Raw genomic sequence first — 24,842 nt, 5'->3', positions numbered from 1 at the left:
CAGGATGTAGTGGAACCAATCCAATGACACCAAGGGAGACTGTACCTCAGACTGAGTGGCTTAAACAACAGAAATTTATTTTCTTACAGTTCTGGAGGTTAGAGATTCAAGATTAAGGTTGGTTTGGCAGGTTGGTTTCCTGAGGACTCTCCTTGGTTTGCATATGGCTGTTCTGTTCCCATGGTCAGCAGTCCCTCTGTGCATTCACACCGCTGGTGTCTCTTTGTTTGTTCTAATCTCTTCTCATAAGAGTCAGACTGGATTAGGGGCAACCCTAACAACTTCATTTTAACTTAATTATTCAAAGGCCTCAAATACCGTTACATTCTAAGATAACTGGGGGTTAAGGCTTCAATATATACATTTGGGAGTGACAGGAATCAGTTCATAACAGCCCTTAAACCAGAAAGAGGGTCCCAAAAGATCTCGTTTTCCTTCATCTCTTATGTCAAGGCCAAGCTGTTCTAACTCTGAAATATATCTGCATACCACCTAAACTCCTTAGGGTTGAACTTCAACTTCATGACTTTTCTTATGAACAAAGGTCAACTACTTGCTGTTTCATCACCTAAAATTAACATTCTTTCCTTTCAGTCTTACTCCACACACAAATCATCTTTCAAGATTTGCTTCAATATTATTTCTCCTGTGAAGTTCTCCTTGACTCTGCTCTACCTCTTGCTGACCCGCTCTATCTTGTTTCCTTGTCTGAGAAGAATTTATTATTTCTGTCATTCTACTGAACATACTGTATTGCAAAACTGGATCTGTGTCCACCGTAAGATTACGAGCACTTTGCCGAGGGCAAGTGAGGGAGAAAAAACATAATGTAGGCTCTCAGGTTGGGCTGCATGAGTGTAAATCCTAGGTTACCTTTTTTTTTTTTTTTTTTTTTTTTTTTACTATGTCAACTTTGTCAAGTCATTTAAATTCATCAATAAATGGGAATAGGAATAATACTTATTTCACAGAGTTATGAGAAGTAAATGAAGTCACCTATGTGAAGCACTTAGCATGAAGCAGAGACTCAATAAGAGCTAGCTATTTTTATAAAAACTTAATAGAATATAACAAACATGACCACATCTTTTATTGAGCATATTCTATATGCCCTGTGCTACGTGAATTACATATATTATCTCTTATAAACCTATAACAAATGTAGGAGATATGTATGAGTACCTCATTTTATAGATGAGGAAACTCAGTTCCTGAGACAGTAGCAGCTTCTAGAAGGACTAACAGCCAAAATTTAGTGGAAAGGATTTAAGCTGAGACTTAAGATGTTTCCAAGCATATTGTCTCCATTTTGACATCTCCAAATGCGAATGCAATGCTGGGGTCAGAGTGGCTGCTCAATAAATATTTTTTGAATTACTTAATATATTATTAATCCACTTTTAAACTTACATTAAATTTTAAATATAATTTTTAAAATGAATTTAATTAAATTAATTTAATTTTAATTAACTAAAAAAATTAAAGCCCCCTGCTGAGGCTATTTTCCTTCACTCAAAGGAAACAATTCCCTCTGAACCACTCCATCCAAAGGCCCTCCGTTCTCAGCCCTGTGAATGTTTTTCTTAATCCTTCCCCACCACTGAGGACCTGGTGTCCAAAAAAGACTTTGCCTACCCTGGCTTCTTGTACTAAGTAGACATTCCCTTCCTTTCTTTTTCTTTTCTTTTCTTTTTTTTCTTTTCTTTTCTTTCTTTCCTTTTCTTTTTTTTTTTTTTAATAAAAAGGACATATTTAACTGCCAGCCAAGATTTCTGGTCAGCAACAAAAGGACCTCAATTGCCAAGCTGATTGACATATAAATCCAAATTTTATATCAAAGTATTTCCTAACTGATACCGAAAGATATAAACAGGGCCTCGTATTAAATTCACTCCATAAGTAACACTTCACATGAACATAGAAGTAAGTGGTGTACACACTATTTTTGGAATAGAAGTAAACTATGTGCCAAAAAGGAAGGTAGTTTTAAAGGTGATAAGAACCATCAGATTCCTGCTGAAGGCTGTCTCTCTCTTTCTCTCTCTCTCTCTCTCCCTCTCTCTCTCTCTCTCTCCCCTCCCTCTCTCTCTCTCTCTCTCTCTCTCTCACACACACACACACACACACCAGCAGATCCACCAGCTGAAAGCTACTGTACATACAAATAGTGGTTTGAATTTTGTGCTCATCTTCCACCAATGCTGTCCATCGATAAAAGGCCTATATTATATCCCACACCTCATTAGCCACTTCTATAAAACAGGTTCTTCCTCATTTAAATAAACTCCCCCAAAACATAGAAAAATGATTAAAGTATTTTTAATAGAAGTCCATGCCATTTATATCTCTTAAATGAAGCCCATCATGTGAACCTCAGTATTAATTAATTTAATTAACATGAACCTTATTCCTACAACTTAGATGAACTTTAGTGATGCATTTGCAGAAGGTGCAACACTGGGTCATGTCATGCACTCATTTAGTTTTTTTTAATGTTATGACATCATACTGCTACAGTTACATGGTGACATTTTAATAATCAAACACTTATTTGGAAGCTTTAAAAATATCACATGTTAAGGTGTGCCTTTCCTGCAAGACATGCCATCAATTGGCAGATTTTAAGGTGTTTTTCTCCATTAAGGGCAGGTAAAAATATTTTTTTTCTTTTTCTTTATTTCTTTTTTTTTTTTTTTTTTTTTGAGACAGGGCCTCACTCTGTCTCCCAGGCTAGAGTGCAGGAGTGAATCACCAGTCACTGCAGCATTCGCCTCCTGGGCTGAAGTGATCCTCTCACCTCAGCCTCCCAAATAGCTGGGACTACAAGTGCGCACCACCATGACCTGGCTAATTTTTAATTTATTTTTTATTTTATTATTATTTTTTTTTGGTAAAGACAGAGTCTCCCTATGTTGCTCGAGTTGGTATCAAACTATGGGCTCAAGCAGTTCTCCTGCCTTGGCCTCCTAGATTGTTGGCTATTTTTAATTATCATTTTATAACCATAGTGACTTACAATAGTTACTCTGTCTTTCTAAAAATACTACATACTTTTATGGGACATTTACAATAAGGTAGCAATAGAAAAAACTGTTCTTGAGTGTTCAGTATATATTAGAAGTAATATTTTTATATGAGATAATGTTGAGATAAATATATCTAGGGACTTACTAGCAAATATTTCAAAAAATTAAATCATATTTTGCACAATATAATTAATGTTAAAAGTGTTTTGTTGATTTTTTTATTTAAATCTTGCAAGAGATAGTCTTTACATTGTACATGTTCCCTAAACAAAATGAAAATACTATTGAGCACAATTTAATATATGTATTGGAATACAAATGTTAACACCATTTTAAGATAGAATTTTGGATTACTTTGTTATTGGTTGCACAGTGTTCAAATTGATGTCCTTCACTTCCAAATGACAGGTGTAATCTTTCAAGTGCCAGCAGCTCTACTAGTGCGACATGCTAGCCTCTCTCTGCTCCTTAACTTAGCTATTTCCAGGAAAAGAAGAAGAATATAATTTGATTAAGTTTGGAAGGTGATATGGACATGTATATATGATGACCCCTTTGTCTTCTCTCTCTTTAGGGAGCAACTGTTCTGCTCTGGTTCTCCAGACATTAAGTTACACAGTGAGAGGCTCTGCTTTGTGACTGAGGGGCAACTTCGCCTAAAACTAGAGCTCACTAGAAGGAAGCCCACTTGGAGGTAGACATATTTCATGTTTTCCTTCATTAGTTTCATCAAAAATAAAGGTGATATTTTGGTCTCCAATCTACTCATTTTTCTTTTTCAGCTGATTCAGAACGTGGATGGCAAAAATGAGTATTTTTATTGAGCTCTCTCAAACTCTAAATGAAAAGGTATACTTCACCGCTGTTATTCACTGCAGTCCACCAAGATGGGGATTTCTCCCCTAACACGAGACATAAGGAACATGAGACAAAGATAATTAAGGAATTTGTATAAAACCATTAGGCATGGTCCTCATATTCAAAACAAGTCAGTTAAAGGTTAATCAAACTGCCTTCTTTCAAGCAAAAAAAAGTCATGTATTTCTTTCTAAGGATTGTGTTATATTTCTATTTATCCACACATATTTGTGAATGTACATAATATGAATATATACTTACATGTTTGAATAATTTTATTCAAAGGATCCTTACCTTTTGTGTTTCTATCTTACAAAGAAAATATTAAAAGCAAAAACTATACACACCAATTTTCATACTTATCTTTGTGGAACTTACATTGGACAGGTACTATGCTTGCTCTAAAATTCAAGCAACTTTAATTTTAATATGGCTCTTCCCTTGCATAGGTAAAATACACTACATAATTTAGTCATGCCAATATACAGCAAAACAGACATGCATTTGCAAGGCTTTCAAATGCTAGAAGTGAGAGCACCAAACTATTATATCTGTTCATTTGGGTTGTCATTTCAAGAAACATAATGTATTGAAAACAATCACACACATTTTAAAAAAGAGCTGGAATAAAAGAGTCCATTCCTAAAAAGACATAGCTGTTGAAATGTCAAGTAGCTGATTCTAAAAAAGAACTTACTACATAGGAAATCCACAAAGGATAATTGCTTTTTCTCTGGTGACTAGAATCCTACTTTGGTTTAAAACAAATAATATCAGCAGTTTTTCAGTGTTAACTTTTGTCAGCTTATATAAAATGCAAAGAATTTCTTAATAAATTATAACCAGAAGATACAAGGTAAACAACACAAATTCTCAGACTCCTTTAAAGATAACTGAAAAGCTTGTTTATGTCTTAAAACAAAGTATTATATTTTTATATACAATAAGGTACAGGACTCACATTTGTTTGCAACATTCTATTCTAACAACCACTAAGCTAGAGTTCTTAACTTTGTACATAACTACACTTTGCACATCTAAGTTTTGAGCTACAGCAATCTAGAGGAAATGGAGAGATGTATTTTTAATCACATCCTCCTAAAGACACTTATCCCATCCATTAATTTTTGCCTAATACAATGAAGTGGTGTTAATCCTTACATTGCGATAAACTGTTTTCTCATCCTCATCATATTAGCATAGGAATATGAACTTCTAGTTCCTGTCAAGTGAGTCTTTATTATAAAGACGATAGAATGTAAATGCATGTGAGTCTGTGATTTGGAATATGCACCAAATGCTGACTGCTAACAGTTACGAATATTTATCAGTTGCTGTTATTAAAAATGCATGTTTTTCTCCAAGAGTTTTTAAGTAAACAATTTCAAAATGTTACCCCATCTGTCAATGTTTTCTGAAAATGGTACAAACCTTCTTTTTTATCTTCTGGAGTAATCTTCACTTTTGTATCTGTTATATCTTTGAACGAGGCCAGAAAAAGTACTACATCTCCTTTTTCATTCTTTATGGGAACAATATCCAGTAGGCACCAAAATGGAGACCCTGCAACAGTAAAGAAAAAAAAAAATACAAATCAACCATTGCCTTGTGTTATTTCTATGGAAATCTCAATCATCAATAAAAATAAAGCCCTTAGTGTTTTCTTCAATCCCACAACTCCCTCCATCTTAAAAATGTCAGTTTTCAGATTCCATAAATTTCTATCCTATATACATCTCTCTTCATTCCAAAGGAAATGCTTTTTCTGAAAATAAAGAAGTATTTTAAACAAAAACACTTGTCTGTGCTGAGACATTTCTGCTTACATTATTCAAACTGCATTTCCTCTTTGAACTTGTTGATGCTGAAGCATTCCACTTTATGAGAGATTGCCCCTTCCCACCCCCAGCACACACTCGTTCTTCAATAAAGACCTTTGTTTGGTATGAGTTTGCCAGAGGTTTATTTAGTCAATTTAAAAATCAAAGCTTGCCCAACAGAATGCTAAAATAAAAAAGGTGAAAAGTATCAAGTTTTGGGGAGCGTGCATAGCCACTTAAACTCTCATACACTGCTGGCTGATTCAAATTAATACATCTACTTTAAACACAGGTAGTATTAAAATTTAGTCTCACAATACAACATTATACATCAGCGTGAATGAGTGACTTACAATCATTTGAAACCAAATAGACGAATATCACTAATATAATGTAAGTAAAATACGTAAACACAAATAGAATGCAATAAGAATTTGTTCACATTAAGTACAAAAACAGGCAGAACTAATCTATGATGTTAAAAGTCAGGTTAACGGTTACTTTGGGGAAATTGTGATTAGAAAGGCATTCAGGTCTGGGAGTTGTAGGATGCTGGTCAAGTTTTGTTACATGATCTTTATGCTATTTACATAGGAGTGTTCAGTTCTTAAATGCTTACATGTATTTTTCAGTAAGCATGTCACATTTCAAAAAATATTTGAAGAAGAAATAATCAAATTCCATTCAATTTTTGAGCAAAAAACCATGAGAAATGTCATTAAGATTCAAATTCAAAATATAGTAGCCAAATGGTACTGCCTAAAGCTTATATTTTCAATGTTTAAATATATTTTAAAATATGTATTTTAGAAATATGTAAAAAAAATCTTGCACTATATTTCCTACTGAAAGGCATTCTGGACAGGAATATTTGAAAATGATGATAAAGTTGTTGTTGCTTAAAAACTAAACTATTAATCTATTCATATATAATTTTCCTTCATTTTCTTTTGATGAGGGGAAAAAGACTTCAATACTGTGAATTCTTGTCTTATTTGGGTGTTGATTTCAAAGTCAGGGTATAAGACAAAAATATGAGGGTCAGAAATATCCTTGATATTTTGAGTTGTCTTGCATATACTGTATTAGACCTCATAATTTCCAACACAGCGATGTATTCATCCAGCCTTGGGATCTATCATTTTTTTCTGCAGTTAAACACCAGGTGAAGCCACTAATTTATATTTAGGAGCCATCTGATATAAAAGTCTTATTTTATCGCAGCTGCTGCTGTATTTGTTTAAAAGAATGGTTGGATGTGTATGATGTGCTGCTCTCATAAGTTACGCATGGAATATAAAATATGCTCGTTCCTCTGTATTCTCCCAATAGTTTTAGAGTCATGATTTCCTCCTTATTTTTTTATTTTTTATTTTTTAGCCCTATGGCATCCCATTTCATTCATCTGCCCCAATATCTATGCCATGGCAATCTCATTTCAATAGCTCATTACCAGGCTCTAGAAGACCTGGGATCTAACCATGGTTCTAATACTAACTAGCCATGAAACAATAGGGAAGTCGATTAACCCATCTGGAACTTGGTTCCCTTCATTGTAACATTGTCACATCCTTCACTCCAGTAGTGAATACAGTGACTCCAAAAATGCTGAGACAATAAATCAACTCAAGTGTTTGTGATTCATGGAGAAGCCTCATAAATGAGCCATACCCATAGCCAAACACTGCTATCCTCATCATCCCAGAATGGTTCTTAATTGAAATTTTATCTATGGTCACCATTTCAGACTGGGAGCCTTTTTCAATGCTGTAGCTATGATAGAAACAAAAAGAGCCATCAGGCTAAACTAATAATCAGACCTTAGAGAAAGTAATAGTGGGGACACAAAGAACGGTATGAAATCTGACATTTTGGTTGACATTTTAAAGCACCTCTCTGTCAATTACCTTGCAAGAACATCACCAAATCATAACCGAGGCTATTAATTTTCCTGAAAATCTTTTATCTGTGTACTCAGACAAGTATCATTACTGTCTCCAAAGAGCCTTTGCATAGGTGCACCAATATATTTTGGAAAGAGCCAAAACCACATGAGGTGAAAGCCAAGGAAACAGCTGTTGATATGGCAATATTCACTGATCAGCCCTTGAGGCACAGCCATCATTTCACATTATATTCTGGAATAAATGAAAGTTTACTTTGAGATTTGTCTTTTAAGTTACAGTGATGTGATCACTGACATTTTATAAATTCAATAAAACTTCATTACTTTGGATCTTTCTAAATTCAAGCTTTGGAATGATTTTACATGAACTAGGCTGATGTCTACCTTCCTAGTGCCTATATGACAAAAAAGTTTATGAGAGAAACAGTGTAAAGGGCATAAAAACTATTTCCTTCCTTCCCTCCCTCCCTCCCTCCTCACTCCCTTCCTCCCTCCCTCCTCACTCCCTTCCTCCCTCCCTCCCTCCCTTCCTCCCTTATTTCCCTCCTTCCTTTCTTCCTTCCCTCCCTCCCTCCCTTCCTCATTTCCCTCCTTCCTTCCTTCCCTTCCCTTTCCTTCCTTCCTTCCTGCCTGCCTTTCTCCCTCCATCTCTCCCTCCTTCCCTCCCTCCTTCCTTTTTTCCTTTCAACTGTCCCTCCAGATTTATCCACACCAATAATCTTACGAATATTCAGGTATATTTATGCTTTTCTCTCTCAACTTTAGAAGAACACAAAGCATATACCAACTGCATTATCTTCTAGAAAGATAATAGATGCCAAAAGCTACCAATCATGTTCAATGCAAGACTCTTTATACTTAGCATGCTCGCTTATCCTTTGCTTCTCTGCTTTCCTAAATCTTTCCAGCAAGCCCTCCACCCTGCATTTCTAATGACACCTTTCACCTCTTATGAATGCAATAATTCAAGACTATTCTCCAGGATCTGGCTCTTCCTCTTACCTGTGGGCACAATGATCAACTCTTTCAGTCAAGAGCAATTCAGGCCCAGTGCAACAAATCTCTCTTAGGGTTAAGGTGGGAGGCTGCAAGTCCCACAGCCTCAAATTCAGAGATGTGAATGATAAGAGCAGAGTCAGAGGGCAGACATTTCATGAGAATTTTAACTCCTTCTTTATATAGCAGCAGTAATTACCATGTGGGTTGGAGAGTGTCAACACAGATGAGGCTCTGACAGGATTTAGGTTAATGACACCTTTAATTTCTATGGATAAATACAATTGTGGAGAGAAAACAAGGTTTTTACCTTATATGGAAAAATCTATTTTTGGAATTGAATAGTTACACAAAAGCTTAAATCTGGTGGAATGTCCCTTGTCTCCATTTTGGTACTTTCTTTTTCTTGATTGGGAAACAAGGATGCAGGATAATTTGACTTGCTAATATTTTTGTGTATTTCTTTTTATTGAGGTAAAACATACATACATAGTTTACCACCTGTGCCTTTTTGTTTTTTTAAGAGAAAGTCATACTCTATCACACAGGTAGGAGTGCAGTGGCATGATCACAGCCTACTTTAGAGTCAAACAATCCTGCCACCTCAGCCTCCCAAGTAGCTAGGACTACAGACGTGCACCATCATGCCTGGCTAGTTTTAAATTTTTCTGTAGAGATGGGGATCTCCCTATGTTTCCCACGCTGGTCTCAAACTCCGGGCTTCAAGGGATCCTGCCACCTTGGCCTCTCAAAGCACTTGAATTACAGGCATAAGCCACCATGTGCAGCCCATCTTTACCATTTTTAAATATACAGTTCAGTGGTAATAAATATCTTTATAGATATTTTTCCCTTCATCCCCCTGCCTCCCCTTCCTAGTCTAGGGTAACCAACAGTCTACCCTCTATCTTCATAAGATCCACTTTTTTAGCTCTCAAATATGAATGAGAACATGCAATATTTGTCTTTCTGTGCTTGACTTCTGTCACTCAACATAAGGGCTTCCAGTTCTATCAATGTTTCTTCTGCAAATGACAGAATTTCATTTTTTATGGCCAAATAATATTTCATTATGTATATATATCACACTTTATCCATACCTTGATGGGCACTTAGGTTGATTCCATAACTTGGATATTGTGAATAGTGCTGCAATAAATACAGAAGTGCAGATATCTCTTTAATATATTGATTTCCTTTCTTTGGGATATATACCTGGTAATGGAATTGCTGGATTATATGGAAGTTTTATCTGTGGGTTTTTGAAGACCATTCCATACTTTTCTTCATAGTAGCTGTACTAATTTTTGCTAATATTTATAATTATTAGAGAACTCATATGCTTTCCAGACGCCACTAAAATATATTTGTCAATAGATAAAAACTCATAATAGCTAACTAATAACAATGTTTCTAGTATGGGTTCACGGTTTAATAACTTAATACAAGGAGGTGCAGGTATAAGGAAAACTGAGTTGTGAGTGGTCCCACTCTCTTTAATGATTGTGCTGTCATGATGGGAAATAGTGCATTGCTCAATATAACACAATAGGTCAAAGTGAGATATGGACACATTTGATGTTCTCTTGTTTCTAATATCAAGCAGGATTTTGAATAAATTTTTAATGATAAATACATAACATCTTTACTTTTTGAAATTATAGCAACAATAACATAATATCCCAAGGGTTAAGAGCATCAGGGTTATGTGACCTAAACATTTCCAGGTGTTCCTCCTAGTTCACATTAAGTCTGATGAGTCTTGTTCTCTACAACCATTGTCTCAGTGCTACTTAATGATAAAATAACAGGCTTGCCAGTTTTTAGAAATTAGTCCAGAGAAAATACATACATGTATATATATACACACACACACACACACACACACACACACACACATACATATACATATTAGGGTGGGAGTGGGGAAAGAGCTGCAGGTGAGTAAACAAGGCTGCTATGAATTGTGGCTGGGTGAAGGGACACTCATTTCTTCAGCAGAAAGAGTGGGGCAGTAATTCAGTCCTAACTGAATCTACCAGAAAGCTCCAAGTTGCCCCTCCACTTTATTATATTTGCTACTGTTTTGTTCGGTTTCAGTCATCTCTTGCCCACTTTTCCAAAGTATTCTTCCTGCCTCTAGTCTTCCTCCCATGCTACTGCCAACAACCTTTGACAATACAGGATCCCGATTAAAAACACCTGACGGCTTTTCACTGTTTGCTCAAATCAGCACAACATTCCAGACTCTAATCAATATGGAAAGTGTCTTTCAAGGGACTAGAAAATACGGGAATGTGATGGACGTGCAAAGAGGTGAACTAAAAAAAGTTGTCATGTTAAAAAGGAGGGGAATGTTCCCTGGAATATCCAAAGCTGCTTGGCAAATAAGTCTCTACAGCATCGTCACCAGCTCTTCCTGATGTTTGTACTATACTAAGAGATGAAAGTAATGGTTCTTTAGAAAACATGAGGTAAAAGCTTCACCTTATCTGCAGTGAACATTTCTTCCAGGGACCATCTATCTACAGTGCAGCTCATATAGGCTGCAAGTCTTTGCTCAGTCCTCACTGAATTTACGTCAGGTCAATACCCCTCCTCCAAATGCCCCAGGATACTAGTGAGCCAAAGTCAATGGCACCGGTGCCCTGACTCCCTGTGTAACAGTGGAGGGCAGCGTTGGGGGTAGACAGGAGATGAACTGACACAGCTGGAGAGCTCCCTGAACTGGGCGGTGGCTAAGGATACCTTTCATTTCAATGTTTAATGAAAAATAAAACACATTGTGTTTTAAACTTCTTTTTGCGTTAAAAACAGATGGGTAGAATACGCATACTATATTGAGTTGAAAAAACACTGGCAGAATACACATAAAATCCACAATGGTGGATTGTAAATTATGGTTTAATTTCCTTTTCTTTTCAGCATCTTTATTTTCAGGTTTTCTAGAATAAGCATGAAGAAATATATAGTAGGATTCTGTCAACTCCAGTGATTTGAGGTAGAGATGTAAAGAGTTCAAGACTGGAGCAATAAGAATGATGAGATCATATTTCTGGGGAATAATTTTTTATATATTCTTGATAATTTAAAATACGTTCTAATGGATACTTCCATTTCAAACTTTTGAGAAAAGTGCTATGTTAAGTCAGAATATCTGACTGACAGAGAGAGAGGGAAGGGAAGGGGAGGGGAGGGGAGGGGAGGGGTGGGGAGGGGAGGGAAGGGAAGGGAAATCAAGTTATGATTAACTGATTTAAACGTGCCAAGTTTTTAATCCTCTTTTCATTTTGATCCAAGTTACCTTTCTCCTTAAATAAAAGTACTTTATTCATTTCCCAGGTGTATGTATAGCCACCTCTCAGAAATCTCTAATAATTAGGAACAAGAGGAGCCTGGAAACTTCAGGTGCAAAAATATCCCCAAGACATGATTTAGTCAATACATCCAACATCCTTGCTCAACAAATTAACGGGGGTTATTGACCAGTAGAACTAATACTTGCTTTAAGAAAACCAAGTTGGTTCCCATGGTAAACACAGATAATTCTTACCTACAGTTGAAAGGAGTTTCCATGTACAGTTAAACACAAATTCAGCAGCGATAGTTTTATAGTAGGAAATGGAACAACTGAGTACAGTCCAATGAGAACTGGAGATAAAGAGGCCCTGAAAACAACACACACAGCAAGGACCTAGTGATTGCTGTATTCTATTAAGAGTGTATTATGTGCTAACATTGTACAACACGTCTTGCATGTATTGTATTTAAATTTCCCACTGATCAACCTGATCAACATTTTACTGCACTGAACTGTATTTTACAATTATGGAGATTGAGATGTGTAGTATTTTCTTCAGGTCACACAACAGTCCTGTGAAGAAATGGAATTTAAACACAAGTCTGAGTTTGATTTTCTAATTTTGCCTTACTATTAATGTAATATTCTGGGAATGATCCTCTTCTATGGACAATGTTTTAAACATTGAGTTTCGAGTCAATTTAATTCTCCTTTCTACACATACTATAGGACACGATTATATACATGCTCTAAAAAATATCCTATTTTAAATGAAAAAAAGTGCAGTAAAGCCTTTTTATAATAAAAAGAATTTCACTCTCAAACCAGGAATAAGAGTAGAACCACTATTTAAAACAAGATTCAGCTATTTTAGTTTAAGACTGAAAAACATCCTTCATTAAGGTATATGTGGCGTTAATTTTTAAATTTGCTTGAGTATCCAATGAGACTGGGATCAGAAAAACACCACTGGTGCTGCTGCCAGTCCCAGGTTGAGACAAAGAGAATGTACTTATACAAGCTTTGTGATTACAGTATCTAAGTGTAGTTACCTAAGTTGCTAACATATGAGGCACCATATTCTGACCTCATTCACAAAGCTGCTGCATGCTTCTGCCTCCCGGTATGTTTTTGCTTCTTGCTCCCTTAGGAAGCTTCAGAAATGGTGATCTGTATACCATGGCAGCTCTGTGTAGGATGCAGAGCAACATTCCCTGGATTCGTCTGCTAAGACTGGAAATAGCAAAGAGAACTAAGCCCCAATTAACGTCTGACTTATGGCTCTATCTTTTCAATGATCCTTTGGAGAAAAGAAGGCCACATGTGATGGACAATTGGTAGTGAGCAGAAAAATGTCTGATCTGACAGGTTTGGTTTCATGATTGCTACTTCTAAGCACTTCTTTGTGAGAACAAGGCACTGAAACAAACCCACTCTCTTGATACTTTTCTTTAAGAAAAGCAATTTAAGATTTCTTCAAATTTGCAATTGTTTAGTGAGAAATAACTTGCTTTAAATGAGAATTTGAGGATTAAGTTAACCCTCTCTAATTGCACAAGGCTTTAGTTGGAGGAATCTATGGCCTTTGCAGAGCAATGAGAATAATTGTTGGTTCCAATAAACATAATGTCTGTATGAACTCAACATTGTTATGAGGATCTGGGACTCTGGGATTATCTAGTTTAGGATCCAAAAGAAAACATTTGGAAATTACATTGCAAGCAATTGGACATAAAGTTATTCATTCATTCAGTGGATATTTATTGAGTGCCTGCAATGGCAGGCACTGTTGTTAACTGTTTGGATACATCAGTGAACAAAACAGAATAGATCTCTGTCTTATCCCTGAAAGGACTTATATTCTAATTGGAGTGAAAAACAATAAATTATAAATGCAATATATAAGCAAATTATATAGTTTATTAGAAGGTCTTAAATGCTATAGGAAAAAAGAAAAAGGAGAGCAGGGTAAAAGGAGAAATGTAGGAAAGTGTGGGAGAAGAGGCTATAGGATTGTAGCATGACATTCTTAAAGAATTAGTCATGAAAATGCTACTTAATGTTGCTTTTGAATATTAATGAACTATTTGTGTGTTATTCCAGGTCTTCTTAGAAGCAAACTATGAGAAGACCATCATGCAGTTTTGATGTCAAGTGAAGGAGAGAAGAAGGAAGAAAAACTGGATGAAAGGAAGTGTCTAGATTGCAGCACAGTTCTAAGCAGTTCCTCATTTCCCAGGAACAGACCTGTCTTAGCAACCCTGCCTCACTCAATCATTGGCTGGAAGCAGCCCATGAAAACTTTGGCTGATCCGGTGATGCGTTTCAGAGCACCGCAGCTGGGGCCATCAGCCAATTACTCTCCTGTAATCAGAGACACGACAGGCACATTCTGAGGTGACATAATTAGTATAGTTTACCTCTCATATTTTTGGCAGAATATCATCTGTGCCCCCTTCTTCTTGTCATTGTACCTCGAAATTTTACTGGGAACCAAACCTCCTTTCTGCACGCAGCCTTGGTAGAACCATCTGGTGCTCTGCAAACCCTCACTGGAGGAATGGGCAAACCATTCAAAATGAAGCAATCAGTCTTTCTCTTCTGGTAATTTTAATCTTGATTTGATGAATCCAAGGTCAAAAACGAAGGAATTATGTTCATTCAATAATGAAGCCAGGAAAAACCTTTCCAATTATTCTTGCTACCTAGAACTTACAGAACCCTACTGCTTTTTGTCTTTTTCAAGGCTCAGATTCTCATTAATTTATTTGATTTGATAAGTTATGCCATATATTTTTCAGTAAATTATTATTTTTGCTTAAGATGATCAGAACAAATTTGTGTTACTTCCAAAGAACACTAAATACAAAACTGTATCTTTAGAAAAGAAGAGTCAAGATGTAACAGGAACATGCAGGATTTAGATGGCGTTGCATGTGGTCAAGTCCCTGGATTCATCTTCTGAGACTGGAAATAACAGTCATTTACTTTGCCATTTACTTGCTGAATATTCTCAGGTATAATTTTACACCTGTTCATACCACATCTGTATACTGGATATATGGCTAATTCTCATGGTTAAGAGCTTTGAGGAGGCCAGGGTTAAGAGCTGTGAAGTATTATATGCATTTTAAATAGTTATATAAAGTAAGGGCTTTACCTGTATATGTAATGCTTCATTTATTTAACCATAAAAACAATCATGGACAATTATGGTTTAGTTTTAATATATCTTAAAGTTAGGTGGTGGTGTAAAGTGGATATTTGTTCCAATAATTTCTCCTTTGTGTATGTATGAAACATTTCATTGTTAAATGAAGGAAACACATATCACACTCCACTTTAAAAATGGAGAATTCAGTGTTTCTTTGAACATCTAACATAATATTAAGTTGAAACATACAAAGGCATTTCAGATTGCTCGAGTTAAAAAAGATCTTAAAGATGATGAGATGGAACTGTTTATTGTAAAGATGAAAATCATGAGTTCAGAGTGGTTCAGTAAACTGAAGTCAAAAATGCTAATTGTTTTAAGAGTTGGGACTAGACCTCAAATCATATGACTCTCAGTTTCATGAGCTTTCTGCCAAACCACAGTGCATTTCAACAGATGTTAAAAGAAATTACCAAAGGAATCATTATCACAGGAGTGAATGATCTATTTTTGATATATTAAAAAGGAAATATTATGGTTCTATATATTGCTATTTTTTTTGATAACATAAGCTAGGACATGTAACAAATTCAACTTTGATCAAGTCCTTTTTAAGAAATTAGTTTCAGATTTAGAATTTGCGTCTAAAAGGTTAGACAAATACAGTGAAATGAATGAAAAATACATCCTATGTAAGAAAGCAGAAATATTGAGATGAGAATTTGGAAATAAGAAAAGAAGTAAAAAGAAATGGTTAAGGATCTCATGACAATTCTCTAGTGTATAAATATATGATTATAGTTTTAGGTGGCAATTTAGCACTTTCCAAGAATATGCAGACAACAAACATACTGAACATTTCTTCCATTGTGCAAACTCAACTCTTAACGAAGACTTGTGAACACTGTGCCAGATTGCCCTGAGTCACAACTTGGCAGACATCTGAGGCAAAACAGACATCTTCCTCAACTTACTGCTTCTCTCCTAAAATAAAGTGGGCACCTCACTAGAACTTGAAGCCAAAACCCGGTGTCCAGGTAGGCATCACTGTACTCAGACTACTCAGGTGAGGTATCAGCACCAATAAGCTTATCCTTGCGTTACTCACCAGACACCTGCTCTAAGACAGAAATCGTTTTGTGAAAAATAAATTTGTGCAAAACATTTTCCCATATGATTACAGGCATTTTCCTACAACAGAAAAAAATACATTTTGAGACCATATGTGTCATTAAGAAATGAAAAATTCAGAATCCTTCTAAACTGTGAGGGTTCCAATTGGGTATGCAATCTAACAGATTTGGTTATTCATCTTCAAAGGTCAGCAAACTTGTTCTACAAAGGACCAGAGACTAAATATTTTTGGCTTTACAGAGCATATGGTCTCTGTCTCAACTACTCAACTTTGCTTTTGGAGTAATAGACAATACATTAAAAGATGAGCATGGCTGTTTACCAGTAAAACTTCATTTAGAAAAGCAGGCATCCTGCCAGATACAGGTCATAATTAGCCAACATTTGATGTAGAAGCCTAAAGATTACTGTACACTAGGAATTAATTCTTGATTCTTTGGAGATTTAAGAAGACTATATACTACCAAAGTATTTAAGAAGCACTATTTGTTAGTGTAAAAATCATATAGACAGTTTTCCTTGAGAAGGAGCCTAGACTATGTCACCGTGGTGTCTTGTAAAAGATCATCCAATCAGACAACACTATTTTCCTAAATAAAGGCTAGACATTTTCTTTCCAATTTGATATTGAGCATATAATTAACTCTCCTTCACTTGAAAAATAGGGTTGGCCACCAATGGCCTAGAGGGATCTCTGATAAGGCTTTCACTTTGAAATCCATGAGCGGAAGCTGCTTTGGGAATTATGGCACTGAGTAGGAGCTTTCTCAGCTGCATTACAAAGCAAAAGATATGTAAATCATGAGTCTAAAGAAGTGAAATGGAGATTGTGGTCTGAGTCTATACAGAGTCAGATCAAAGCAACTAGAAAGTTAAAAACGTGAGAAATGTCCACTCTGGCTGTCTCTCATATGCGTGAAAAAGAATAGCTACCTTCAAAAAATCATTATAGACATTATACAGAGTGTAACAATCTTAGGTGGTCAGCGACTTTTTAAATCTCAAAACACATTCTGAGTTTAATGTTTCTCCTTTTAATAGTATATTATCTCAGTAGCATTTTTAACAAGATTTCCTTTACTGTTTCACTCCTAGTATAGTTCTGAAAAGGTATTTTTTTAAAAATAGTGGAACATGATGTTTCAAAAGATAATTTGGGGGACTCAAAATTGAGAAATTTTGGGAAAGTAAAGACTTAAAGAAAAATAGCTCTCCTTATCATAGAGGATATGAGCTCTCCAGTGATAACTTGCTTATATTGCCAATTGGTTGAGATGGTCCGAGTTATAAGTTATTTTTTTCATCTGAAGTCATTTTTTATAATGATGCTTCTTAGATCTTATCAACAGTGCTCTGTGGATTAGTACATGCTTAAACAAACAAACACACGTAAACCAAAATCCACACCCTAGTCCTTCATCTTCTCTAATCTCAAAACAGATATATCTATACACACAACGAAGTATAAAAAGTCAGATTAGATGGTTTCTTTAGATGCACAATTTAGAGTCATCCTTGATGCTTCCTTCTTTCTCATTTCCCAAAGTAAAGATATTGCCAAATCTTGTCAATTCTAGCAGCTAACCTCTGAAATTGGTTTTAAATCCATTCACTCTTCAGTCTTCACTGGCTACATCCTGGACCAAGCCATGGCTTCTCAACCTTTAGTGAGCATCAGAATCACCTGGAGTGCTCGTGAAAACACTGAGTGCTGGGCCCCATCCCCAGATTTGATTTGTAGGTCTGGGTGGCACTCAATAAATCCCAGGGTATGCTGATGCTGCTGGTCTTCACATCACACTCTGAGTAGGACCTGCCTTAATGACCATCTCTTATGTGGATTACTCATATGGCAGCAAAAATGTTCTTTGTTAAATGAAATTTTCATCATGTGACTTTCCTGCTTAAAACACTTTGACTGCACTAAGTTGACTCTCAATAGCCTGAGCATAGTCGACAAAATCCCGAGTGATCTAACTTGGTTTACCCACCTTCTCCTACGTGATACACAGCTATCTGCCCTCCAGCTAAACTGGCCTTCTCTCCGTGTCTCAAATAAGATAGTCTCTCCCAGGAACTTTGCATACGTGGCTCTCTTTGACTAGAATGCTTTCATTCTTTCCTCCATGTAGTCAATTTCTACTCATCCTTCAAAAGTCAACTCAAATATCATTTCCTTGATGAAGTTTTCCTTGAACTCCATATTTGGTCAGATCCCCCTGTTATTCTCTACCATAGGAGCCTGCAACTTGCCTTCAAACTTCCTAATATGTTTGTGTGATTATTTGATTAGTCATTCTCTCTTAATAGACCATAAGGTACAGGAGGGCAAGGTTTATGTTTTCCCTTTTCTTGTATTCTTACGTGCAAAACAGAAGGACTGACCCAAACATAACAGGTACTCTAAACTCTGTGCTCAGATAATGAACTAAATTATTGTAAGATGAATTCAAACTTTGTAATAGTAATACTATTGGTTACAAGAGTGACAGTTAACACTTACTGAGCACATATTATGTGTCAGACACTGTGCAAGGCACTTTATACTTCACTTAAGCCTATGAAACAGATGCTATTACTGTTATTGCCATATTACAGAAGAGAAAACTGAGGCTCGGGAAGTTGAAGTTAATTGCTCAAAATCACATAGTTCATAAGGGACAGAAGCCTTTTGGTCTGGTAGATATGAATGTAGACTCTGAGAGTCAATACAACAAGCATTTATGTGTTTCTTTATATTTTCTATAGCTTACTTTCTTTATCTGATTCTCTTAAATGCTTTTAAGAGCTAAATATTTCTGCTTGCTCTTACAGGCAAGATTAGATATTGTAGGGTTAATCAGCTTGGCTAAGATCACCTACAGCACCTTGGTGACTGTGCAAGGACTCAAACTTGAGCCTTCACACACAAAGGTCACATTTTTTTCCATTCTAACCCACTAGAAATGGTTAAAAATGCTTTCTATGATAAGATAATTTTTACTACATTTTTCTTCTCAAATATGCATCTGAAAATGTGAATTCCTTCGAACATCCTGCAAAGTTGCTAAAGGCCAACATTGAACTACTTCTTAGAGAGCTCTTTCAGCCTTCAGAGCTATTTACGTGCCGGAGTTTCTAGGTAGAGTAAAATACGTATTCTTTTCACATTCAGAGTGGTCCCATTGTCTCCATCATCAGGCACGGGGATTTCTGAGTTGTGTGCAAGTTGCTGGCATCAGCTGCATTCTAGCGGCTGTCTTCTCAGGTGCTTTCCCCTGGCCTTTTCTTGCCAGCATGCTCAGGGGACACACTCACTTCTCTCAGCTGCCTTTTTTGTTTACCTCCTTTGTGCCTTTATTGGCCCAACCTCCCAGAGGCAGCTGTGACAGACAGGACTGAGGCAGAGCAGATAGATGTCAATGAATAATCCTTCAGACCCCAGTCCACATGCCTGAATTAAAATGCCTTAGAACAACCCGGTCACTTCCCATACAAACAGATGTTAATTTATCAAGCCAGCAGAAAACTCCAGAACACCAATGCCTCTCTCTTTGTAAGACAGAGAATTGAAATATGTTCTCTAAGGAGAGAAAAATAAAATATTCCAGCAAAGGAATTAATGTCTAGAAATAGAAAGAAAAGTGAAGGATGAGGTCAGAGGTCTTTCTTGGGAGGAAAGGTAACCATAAAGTTGAAATAGAAAAGCAAAATGAGTTTATGTGAGAATACAGGGAGACGTATACAACATCTCAAGGCTATTCTAACATGGAAGCAATATAGAGCTTCAATTGAAACAGCAAGAAAAGCTATTTATTCATTCGCCCATTCAGCAAATAGCATTTACTATGTATCAGGAACTATTCTAGGCACTGTAGATAACAAGATTAATATGGTACCAATGTCACCCTCAAACATGCATAATGAAACAGAGATGTATAAAGAGAAAGTTATAACACAAGGTGGTGCCTACTGTGACACATGGAAACACTGTGTGAAACGGAAGGTCATAGTTGAAAGCCTCATAGATGAAATAGGCTTGAATTGAATCTCAGTAGTTTTATTAGCTTAATATGAGGATGGAATTTGGAAGTGGGGAGTAGCATTCCTGGCAGGGGGAACACCGAGTACAAAGGCACAAGGCAAGTTAGAATATGGAAGATTTTTTAAAAAACAAAACTATAAAATAATTAGGCTGAAGTCTGGGATGTGCTGACATGGGAATGATGAGAAATGAAGGGAACAGGGAGGACAGAAACAGGGAAGGGTGAGTTGAAAGAGATTGTAGGCTGGGACTAGCTCATGGACGGCTTTATACGCCAGAGTGAAGAGTTTTTATTTATTCTGAAAGGCAACGAGGCACCCCTGAAGGCTCTGTCATAAGACAGTAGCATGTGTTTTGAGGAGATGCACACTTGGGGATTGCAGGACACACTTCAGGAAGACAGCTTTGGAGACAGTGAGGAGAAAAGACTTGAGGGTGCAGAATTGGAGGTTGGTCTGCAGATTGAGATGAGTTATTGTAGCTCTGGACCAAAATTGTGAGGTTCTGACCTAAGACAGTGTCAGGAAGCATGAATTTCTGGTGCCAGTGATTGTGTAAATTTGATGGATGACATAGAGTAAAGGCTCATCACTGAAAAATAAAGCACTACTTTAATATAATTGTAGCCAGTCGATATTATATAATTATTCATGTTGCTAGTATAGTTTAAGCATGTGTAAATGATGTAAATTTTGTGTTAATTTTATAATTCCTATCCAACTCAAGAGACATAGATCCTCTTAGCTAAGACCTCACAAAACTTTTGTGGGATCTCGTTGAAGATGGATAGATATTCATGGCTTTCTGATAAGGTAAGGGAAAACTAGAAACCAGCCCACAGGCCAGGGTTCAAAGTTAGTCCAGGGCCAAGCATAGATTCCAGGCTCCTTAATGTGAGGTTCTGAGGATCCAGCACTCTGGGAAATGGGAGTAGGCAGGTTCTTCTGGTGGGAAGAATATCAGGGGTGGAAAGAATATTCATTAAATGGCTGTGATGTACAAGGCCACCCTCATGGGCATGCGGTCTGTGCAGTCACATAGACTGCATGCTTAGAAGGGCCCCATGCTTTCATTTAACACTCTGCTGGTGCTGTCTTGAAATTTTTAGTAACTTTTTAACAAAGACATCTGCACTTTCATTTGCACATTATGTGGCTGTTCCTGATAATGTGTGCTGAAAAGTGGTTATCTCATTTGGCCCTTCATGAGACATCTATAAGGATGATATTGGATCTCTATTTTAGGAAAGATCAAGCTGAGGCTCAAACAAGCAAAGTCACTGAACTAGAATACATACTTACTGAATGTAGAGAGCTGAGATTCTACTCCAAAACTTTCTGATTCTAGCTATTATTGAGCTAGTCCTTCCTTGATAGTTTGTCAATCACTCACCCCAAGGGGTATGTATAGTGCCTGGCATGCCTACCATCCACTGTCATAGACTAAGGGCAGGTGAGGGAGTGTCATGGGCTTCCTAGGTAGAAAGGTTAGGTTTGCCAGGTGCATGAGCATGACTTACTATTTCAGAGTACAAGGGGTCAGGAGTCAGAATTGCCAGGACTTGGATCCCAGCGCTCCCACTTAACTTCTCTGTGAATCAGGATCTTTAACTGTGAAATATGATAGTAATAGGATATACCTCAAAGGGTTGATGAAAGGATTAAATTGAAGCAACAACACAGGCAAAGAGCAGAGCACAGAGCTTGGCCCACAGTGAACGCTCAGTAAATGTTAGCTGTTTCTATTTTATGAAGTTGCCTGTGCTAAGTCAGGTAGGTGCTAAGGCTGACTTTGAAGAACTGAAAGTATGGAGGAATCTAGTTAGGCAGTATCACTGAACACTAAATCTAAGCCGAAAAAGCTAAGCTAAGCAGTTTCTGATGAATGCACTGTGACCTGATCTCTACATTTGTCTCACTTTCTTCTCATCATTCTGGCTGCAGAGCGTGGGTCAGTGAAGAGCATTTCCAAAACTGGACTTATGTAAAACTCCTGCTCATTGATTAAGCAATTCAACTTTAGTCATGACCATAGGAAAAGAATAGGCTCTCTCAGAGTAGCTTGTTCAGATAGACGAAAAGAAGAAAAGAAAGACTGCCTACGTTTACAAATACAAAGCTTATGTGCAAATAGAAAGATAAACTGCAAGGCAGACTCTCCATACAGGCTGCACGTGCTACCTTCAGCGCACGTACTTTCTCAACCCTTTGCCTTCCTGCTACCATGACTTTGAAGTTGTCTTCCAAAAGTGCATTTGTGAGATTCACCTCTTGAATGCAAAAGACCTAAGAGGCAAATATAAAATATTAATCTCCTATCAAGACTGAAAATATATATTGGAGAATCTTCATAAAATCTTTTGCCAAAACATAAAGAACAATGCATGCTTTCTATTTGAGGGCATGCAAAGTCTCAGGTAAGGCTTCAGATGAATCAAGCTGGAGAAAGCAACTGAGAGTAGTCACAATAATCTGACCCAACATTTTCGAATACACTTAGTTGAAAGAAGCATGGTAACTGTTTGGTGGCCCTATAGACTTTATGAAAACTGCAAATTTTATAAGCTTCAGAATCAAATGCTCTCTTGCCTGTTGCTACACACACACTCGTCCCCAAATGTGTTTCTAGGAAACTAGATATTGAAGTTGTACAACACAACTGCACATTCTCTGACACTCTTCTTATCAAGAGGTAGAATTTTGGTCTCCTTCCCATGAATCTGAGTGGACTTGTGGCTGCCCCACTAAATATGGTATGGCAGAAGTTATGCTATGTAATCTCCTAGATGAGGTCACAAAAATTCTTGCAGCTTCTGCCTGGTTCATGAAACACTAGACTACCAGACTAGCGACTACCCAAACCCACCATGCTGACGAGGCCTTGCGTAGGCACTTTGGTTCACTGTGTCAACTGATCTCAGCCTTTCAAGATGCCACACATGAGTGAAGCCATCTTATACCTGCCAAACAGGTGCATTTCCCCACTGAACACCATCAAATACCAACCTCTGCTAACTCCACATGGAAGAATTAGTCACCCATGGCCAACTTAAATTCCTGACCCACAAAATTGTAAGATATAGTTATTGTTATTTTAAGTTGCTAGTTCCTAAAGTAGTTTGTCATAACTGGAACACTAGATAAACTGTTTTGAGTTTCCTTGACTCTACAACCCAGTGAGTAAAAATATGGTCATATATATTACACAGGAAAAATATTACAAGGTCTCATATTCAGGAAACCAAGTCTCCCTGGGGCTCTTCACAAGTACTTCTAACACTCAGAGGAAATGTCCCTATAATCTAGTCCTCTTGGCTTCCAAAGAAGTAAGAATCTAAGTTTTATGCTGTCCTCCAGGCTCACTTGGATGCTTTCAGTTGCTGCCAAGGCTACCATTTATATAAGCCTAATGCCCACGGTGCTAATGACTTTAACATTCTCAACAGCCTGAGGAGAACTTTATAAAAAAATATTGCATTTGCTGTTGTATTGCCTTTCTCTTGGCTTGGACTCTGGTTTGAATCAATGGGAGGGCTAGGTGAGAAGATAATATTGTTTTGCTCAGAATGATCTTTCCTTTCTCCCCAGGTCTCACTCAGTCTTAGAATAAACTATCTTTTTATTTTGTGTGATCTCAAGCCTGGTTTCACTAGCTCTTGATAAAATTAATCCTTGGTTCTTTAGACGTGGTGAAATTCTAAAGCAACTACAAGTGTCATCCATGCTAGGAACTCTGGTATTCACAAAAACACTCATTTGGATACAACACATTCTATTTAAAAGTACATTCTTGCTGCTGTTCATTTATTAAATGGGTGGGCATGACATCTTTTGCTCTGAAATTTGTATGTTAAGTGAAGAACATTCCATATGCAATGCTATGAGCCCATTACTTAGCAGCCAAATGGGGAAGTCACATGTGCTTCAAATTTAAAATTGTTATTTTGGGAATACTCTGAAATTTTACAACCCAAATCATTGTCTCTTTTCCTATTTTGAGTTCCAATTCTGAAATAACTAGATGACATAATCAAATATTCTAAAAATCTTCCAGAGTCATATTGAATAACTAAGTGTAAAAAAACTCATTAAGAATATCTTCTTAGTATTAGAAGCAAAATAATGGATGAGAAAGATATCTACACTGAAAGCTATACGACACTGATGAAAGACACTGAAGAGGAGACTAATAATGGAAAGATAGTCCATGCTCATGGATTGGAAGAATTAATATTGTTAAAATGTCCATACTACCCAACACAATATATAGATTCAATGCAATTCCTATTAAAATCTCAATGACATATCCACAGACAGAAAATAATCCTAAAATTCATATGGAACCACCAAAGACCCGAAATAGTCAAAATGATTCTGATTAAAGAAAAAAAAAAGGTTAGAAGCATTTGACTTCCTGATTTAAAATTATATTATAAAGCTATAGTAATAAAAATGTAATAGTGCAGGCATTAAAAGCAGACAAAGAACAGGGAAACAGAATAGAGAGCCCAGATATAAATCCAAACATATATGGTGAACTAATTTTGACAAGGACATCAAAAAGACACAAGAGGATAAGGAAAATCTCTTCAATAAATGATACTGGGAAAAAAAACTGGACTTC

The 24,842-nt window shown here is 36.7% G+C and overlaps 1 protein-coding gene across 1 annotated transcript in view; it reads right to left on the bottom strand.

Moving 5' to 3' along the window:
• KCNH8 (potassium voltage-gated channel subfamily H member 8) overlaps positions 1-24,842 on the bottom strand; it is a 393,974-nt gene that overhangs the window by 255,998 nt on the left and 113,134 nt on the right. Inside the window, exon 3 of the mRNA XM_001162672.6 lies at positions 5,316-5,447. Within this exon, the coding sequence (XP_001162672.1) occupies positions 5,316-5,447 (132 nt within the window). The remainder of the gene's footprint in view (positions 1-5,315; positions 5,448-24,842) is intronic.

Source organism: Pan troglodytes, chromosome 2 (genome assembly GCF_028858775.2).
Source record: "Pan troglodytes isolate AG18354 chromosome 2, NHGRI_mPanTro3-v2.0_pri, whole genome shotgun sequence".
In the NCBI taxonomy this organism is placed as follows: domain Eukaryota; kingdom Metazoa; phylum Chordata; class Mammalia; order Primates; family Hominidae; genus Pan; species Pan troglodytes.
Note: the sequence above shows the minus strand (reverse complement) of the source record. Positions and strands in the feature narration are given on the sequence as shown.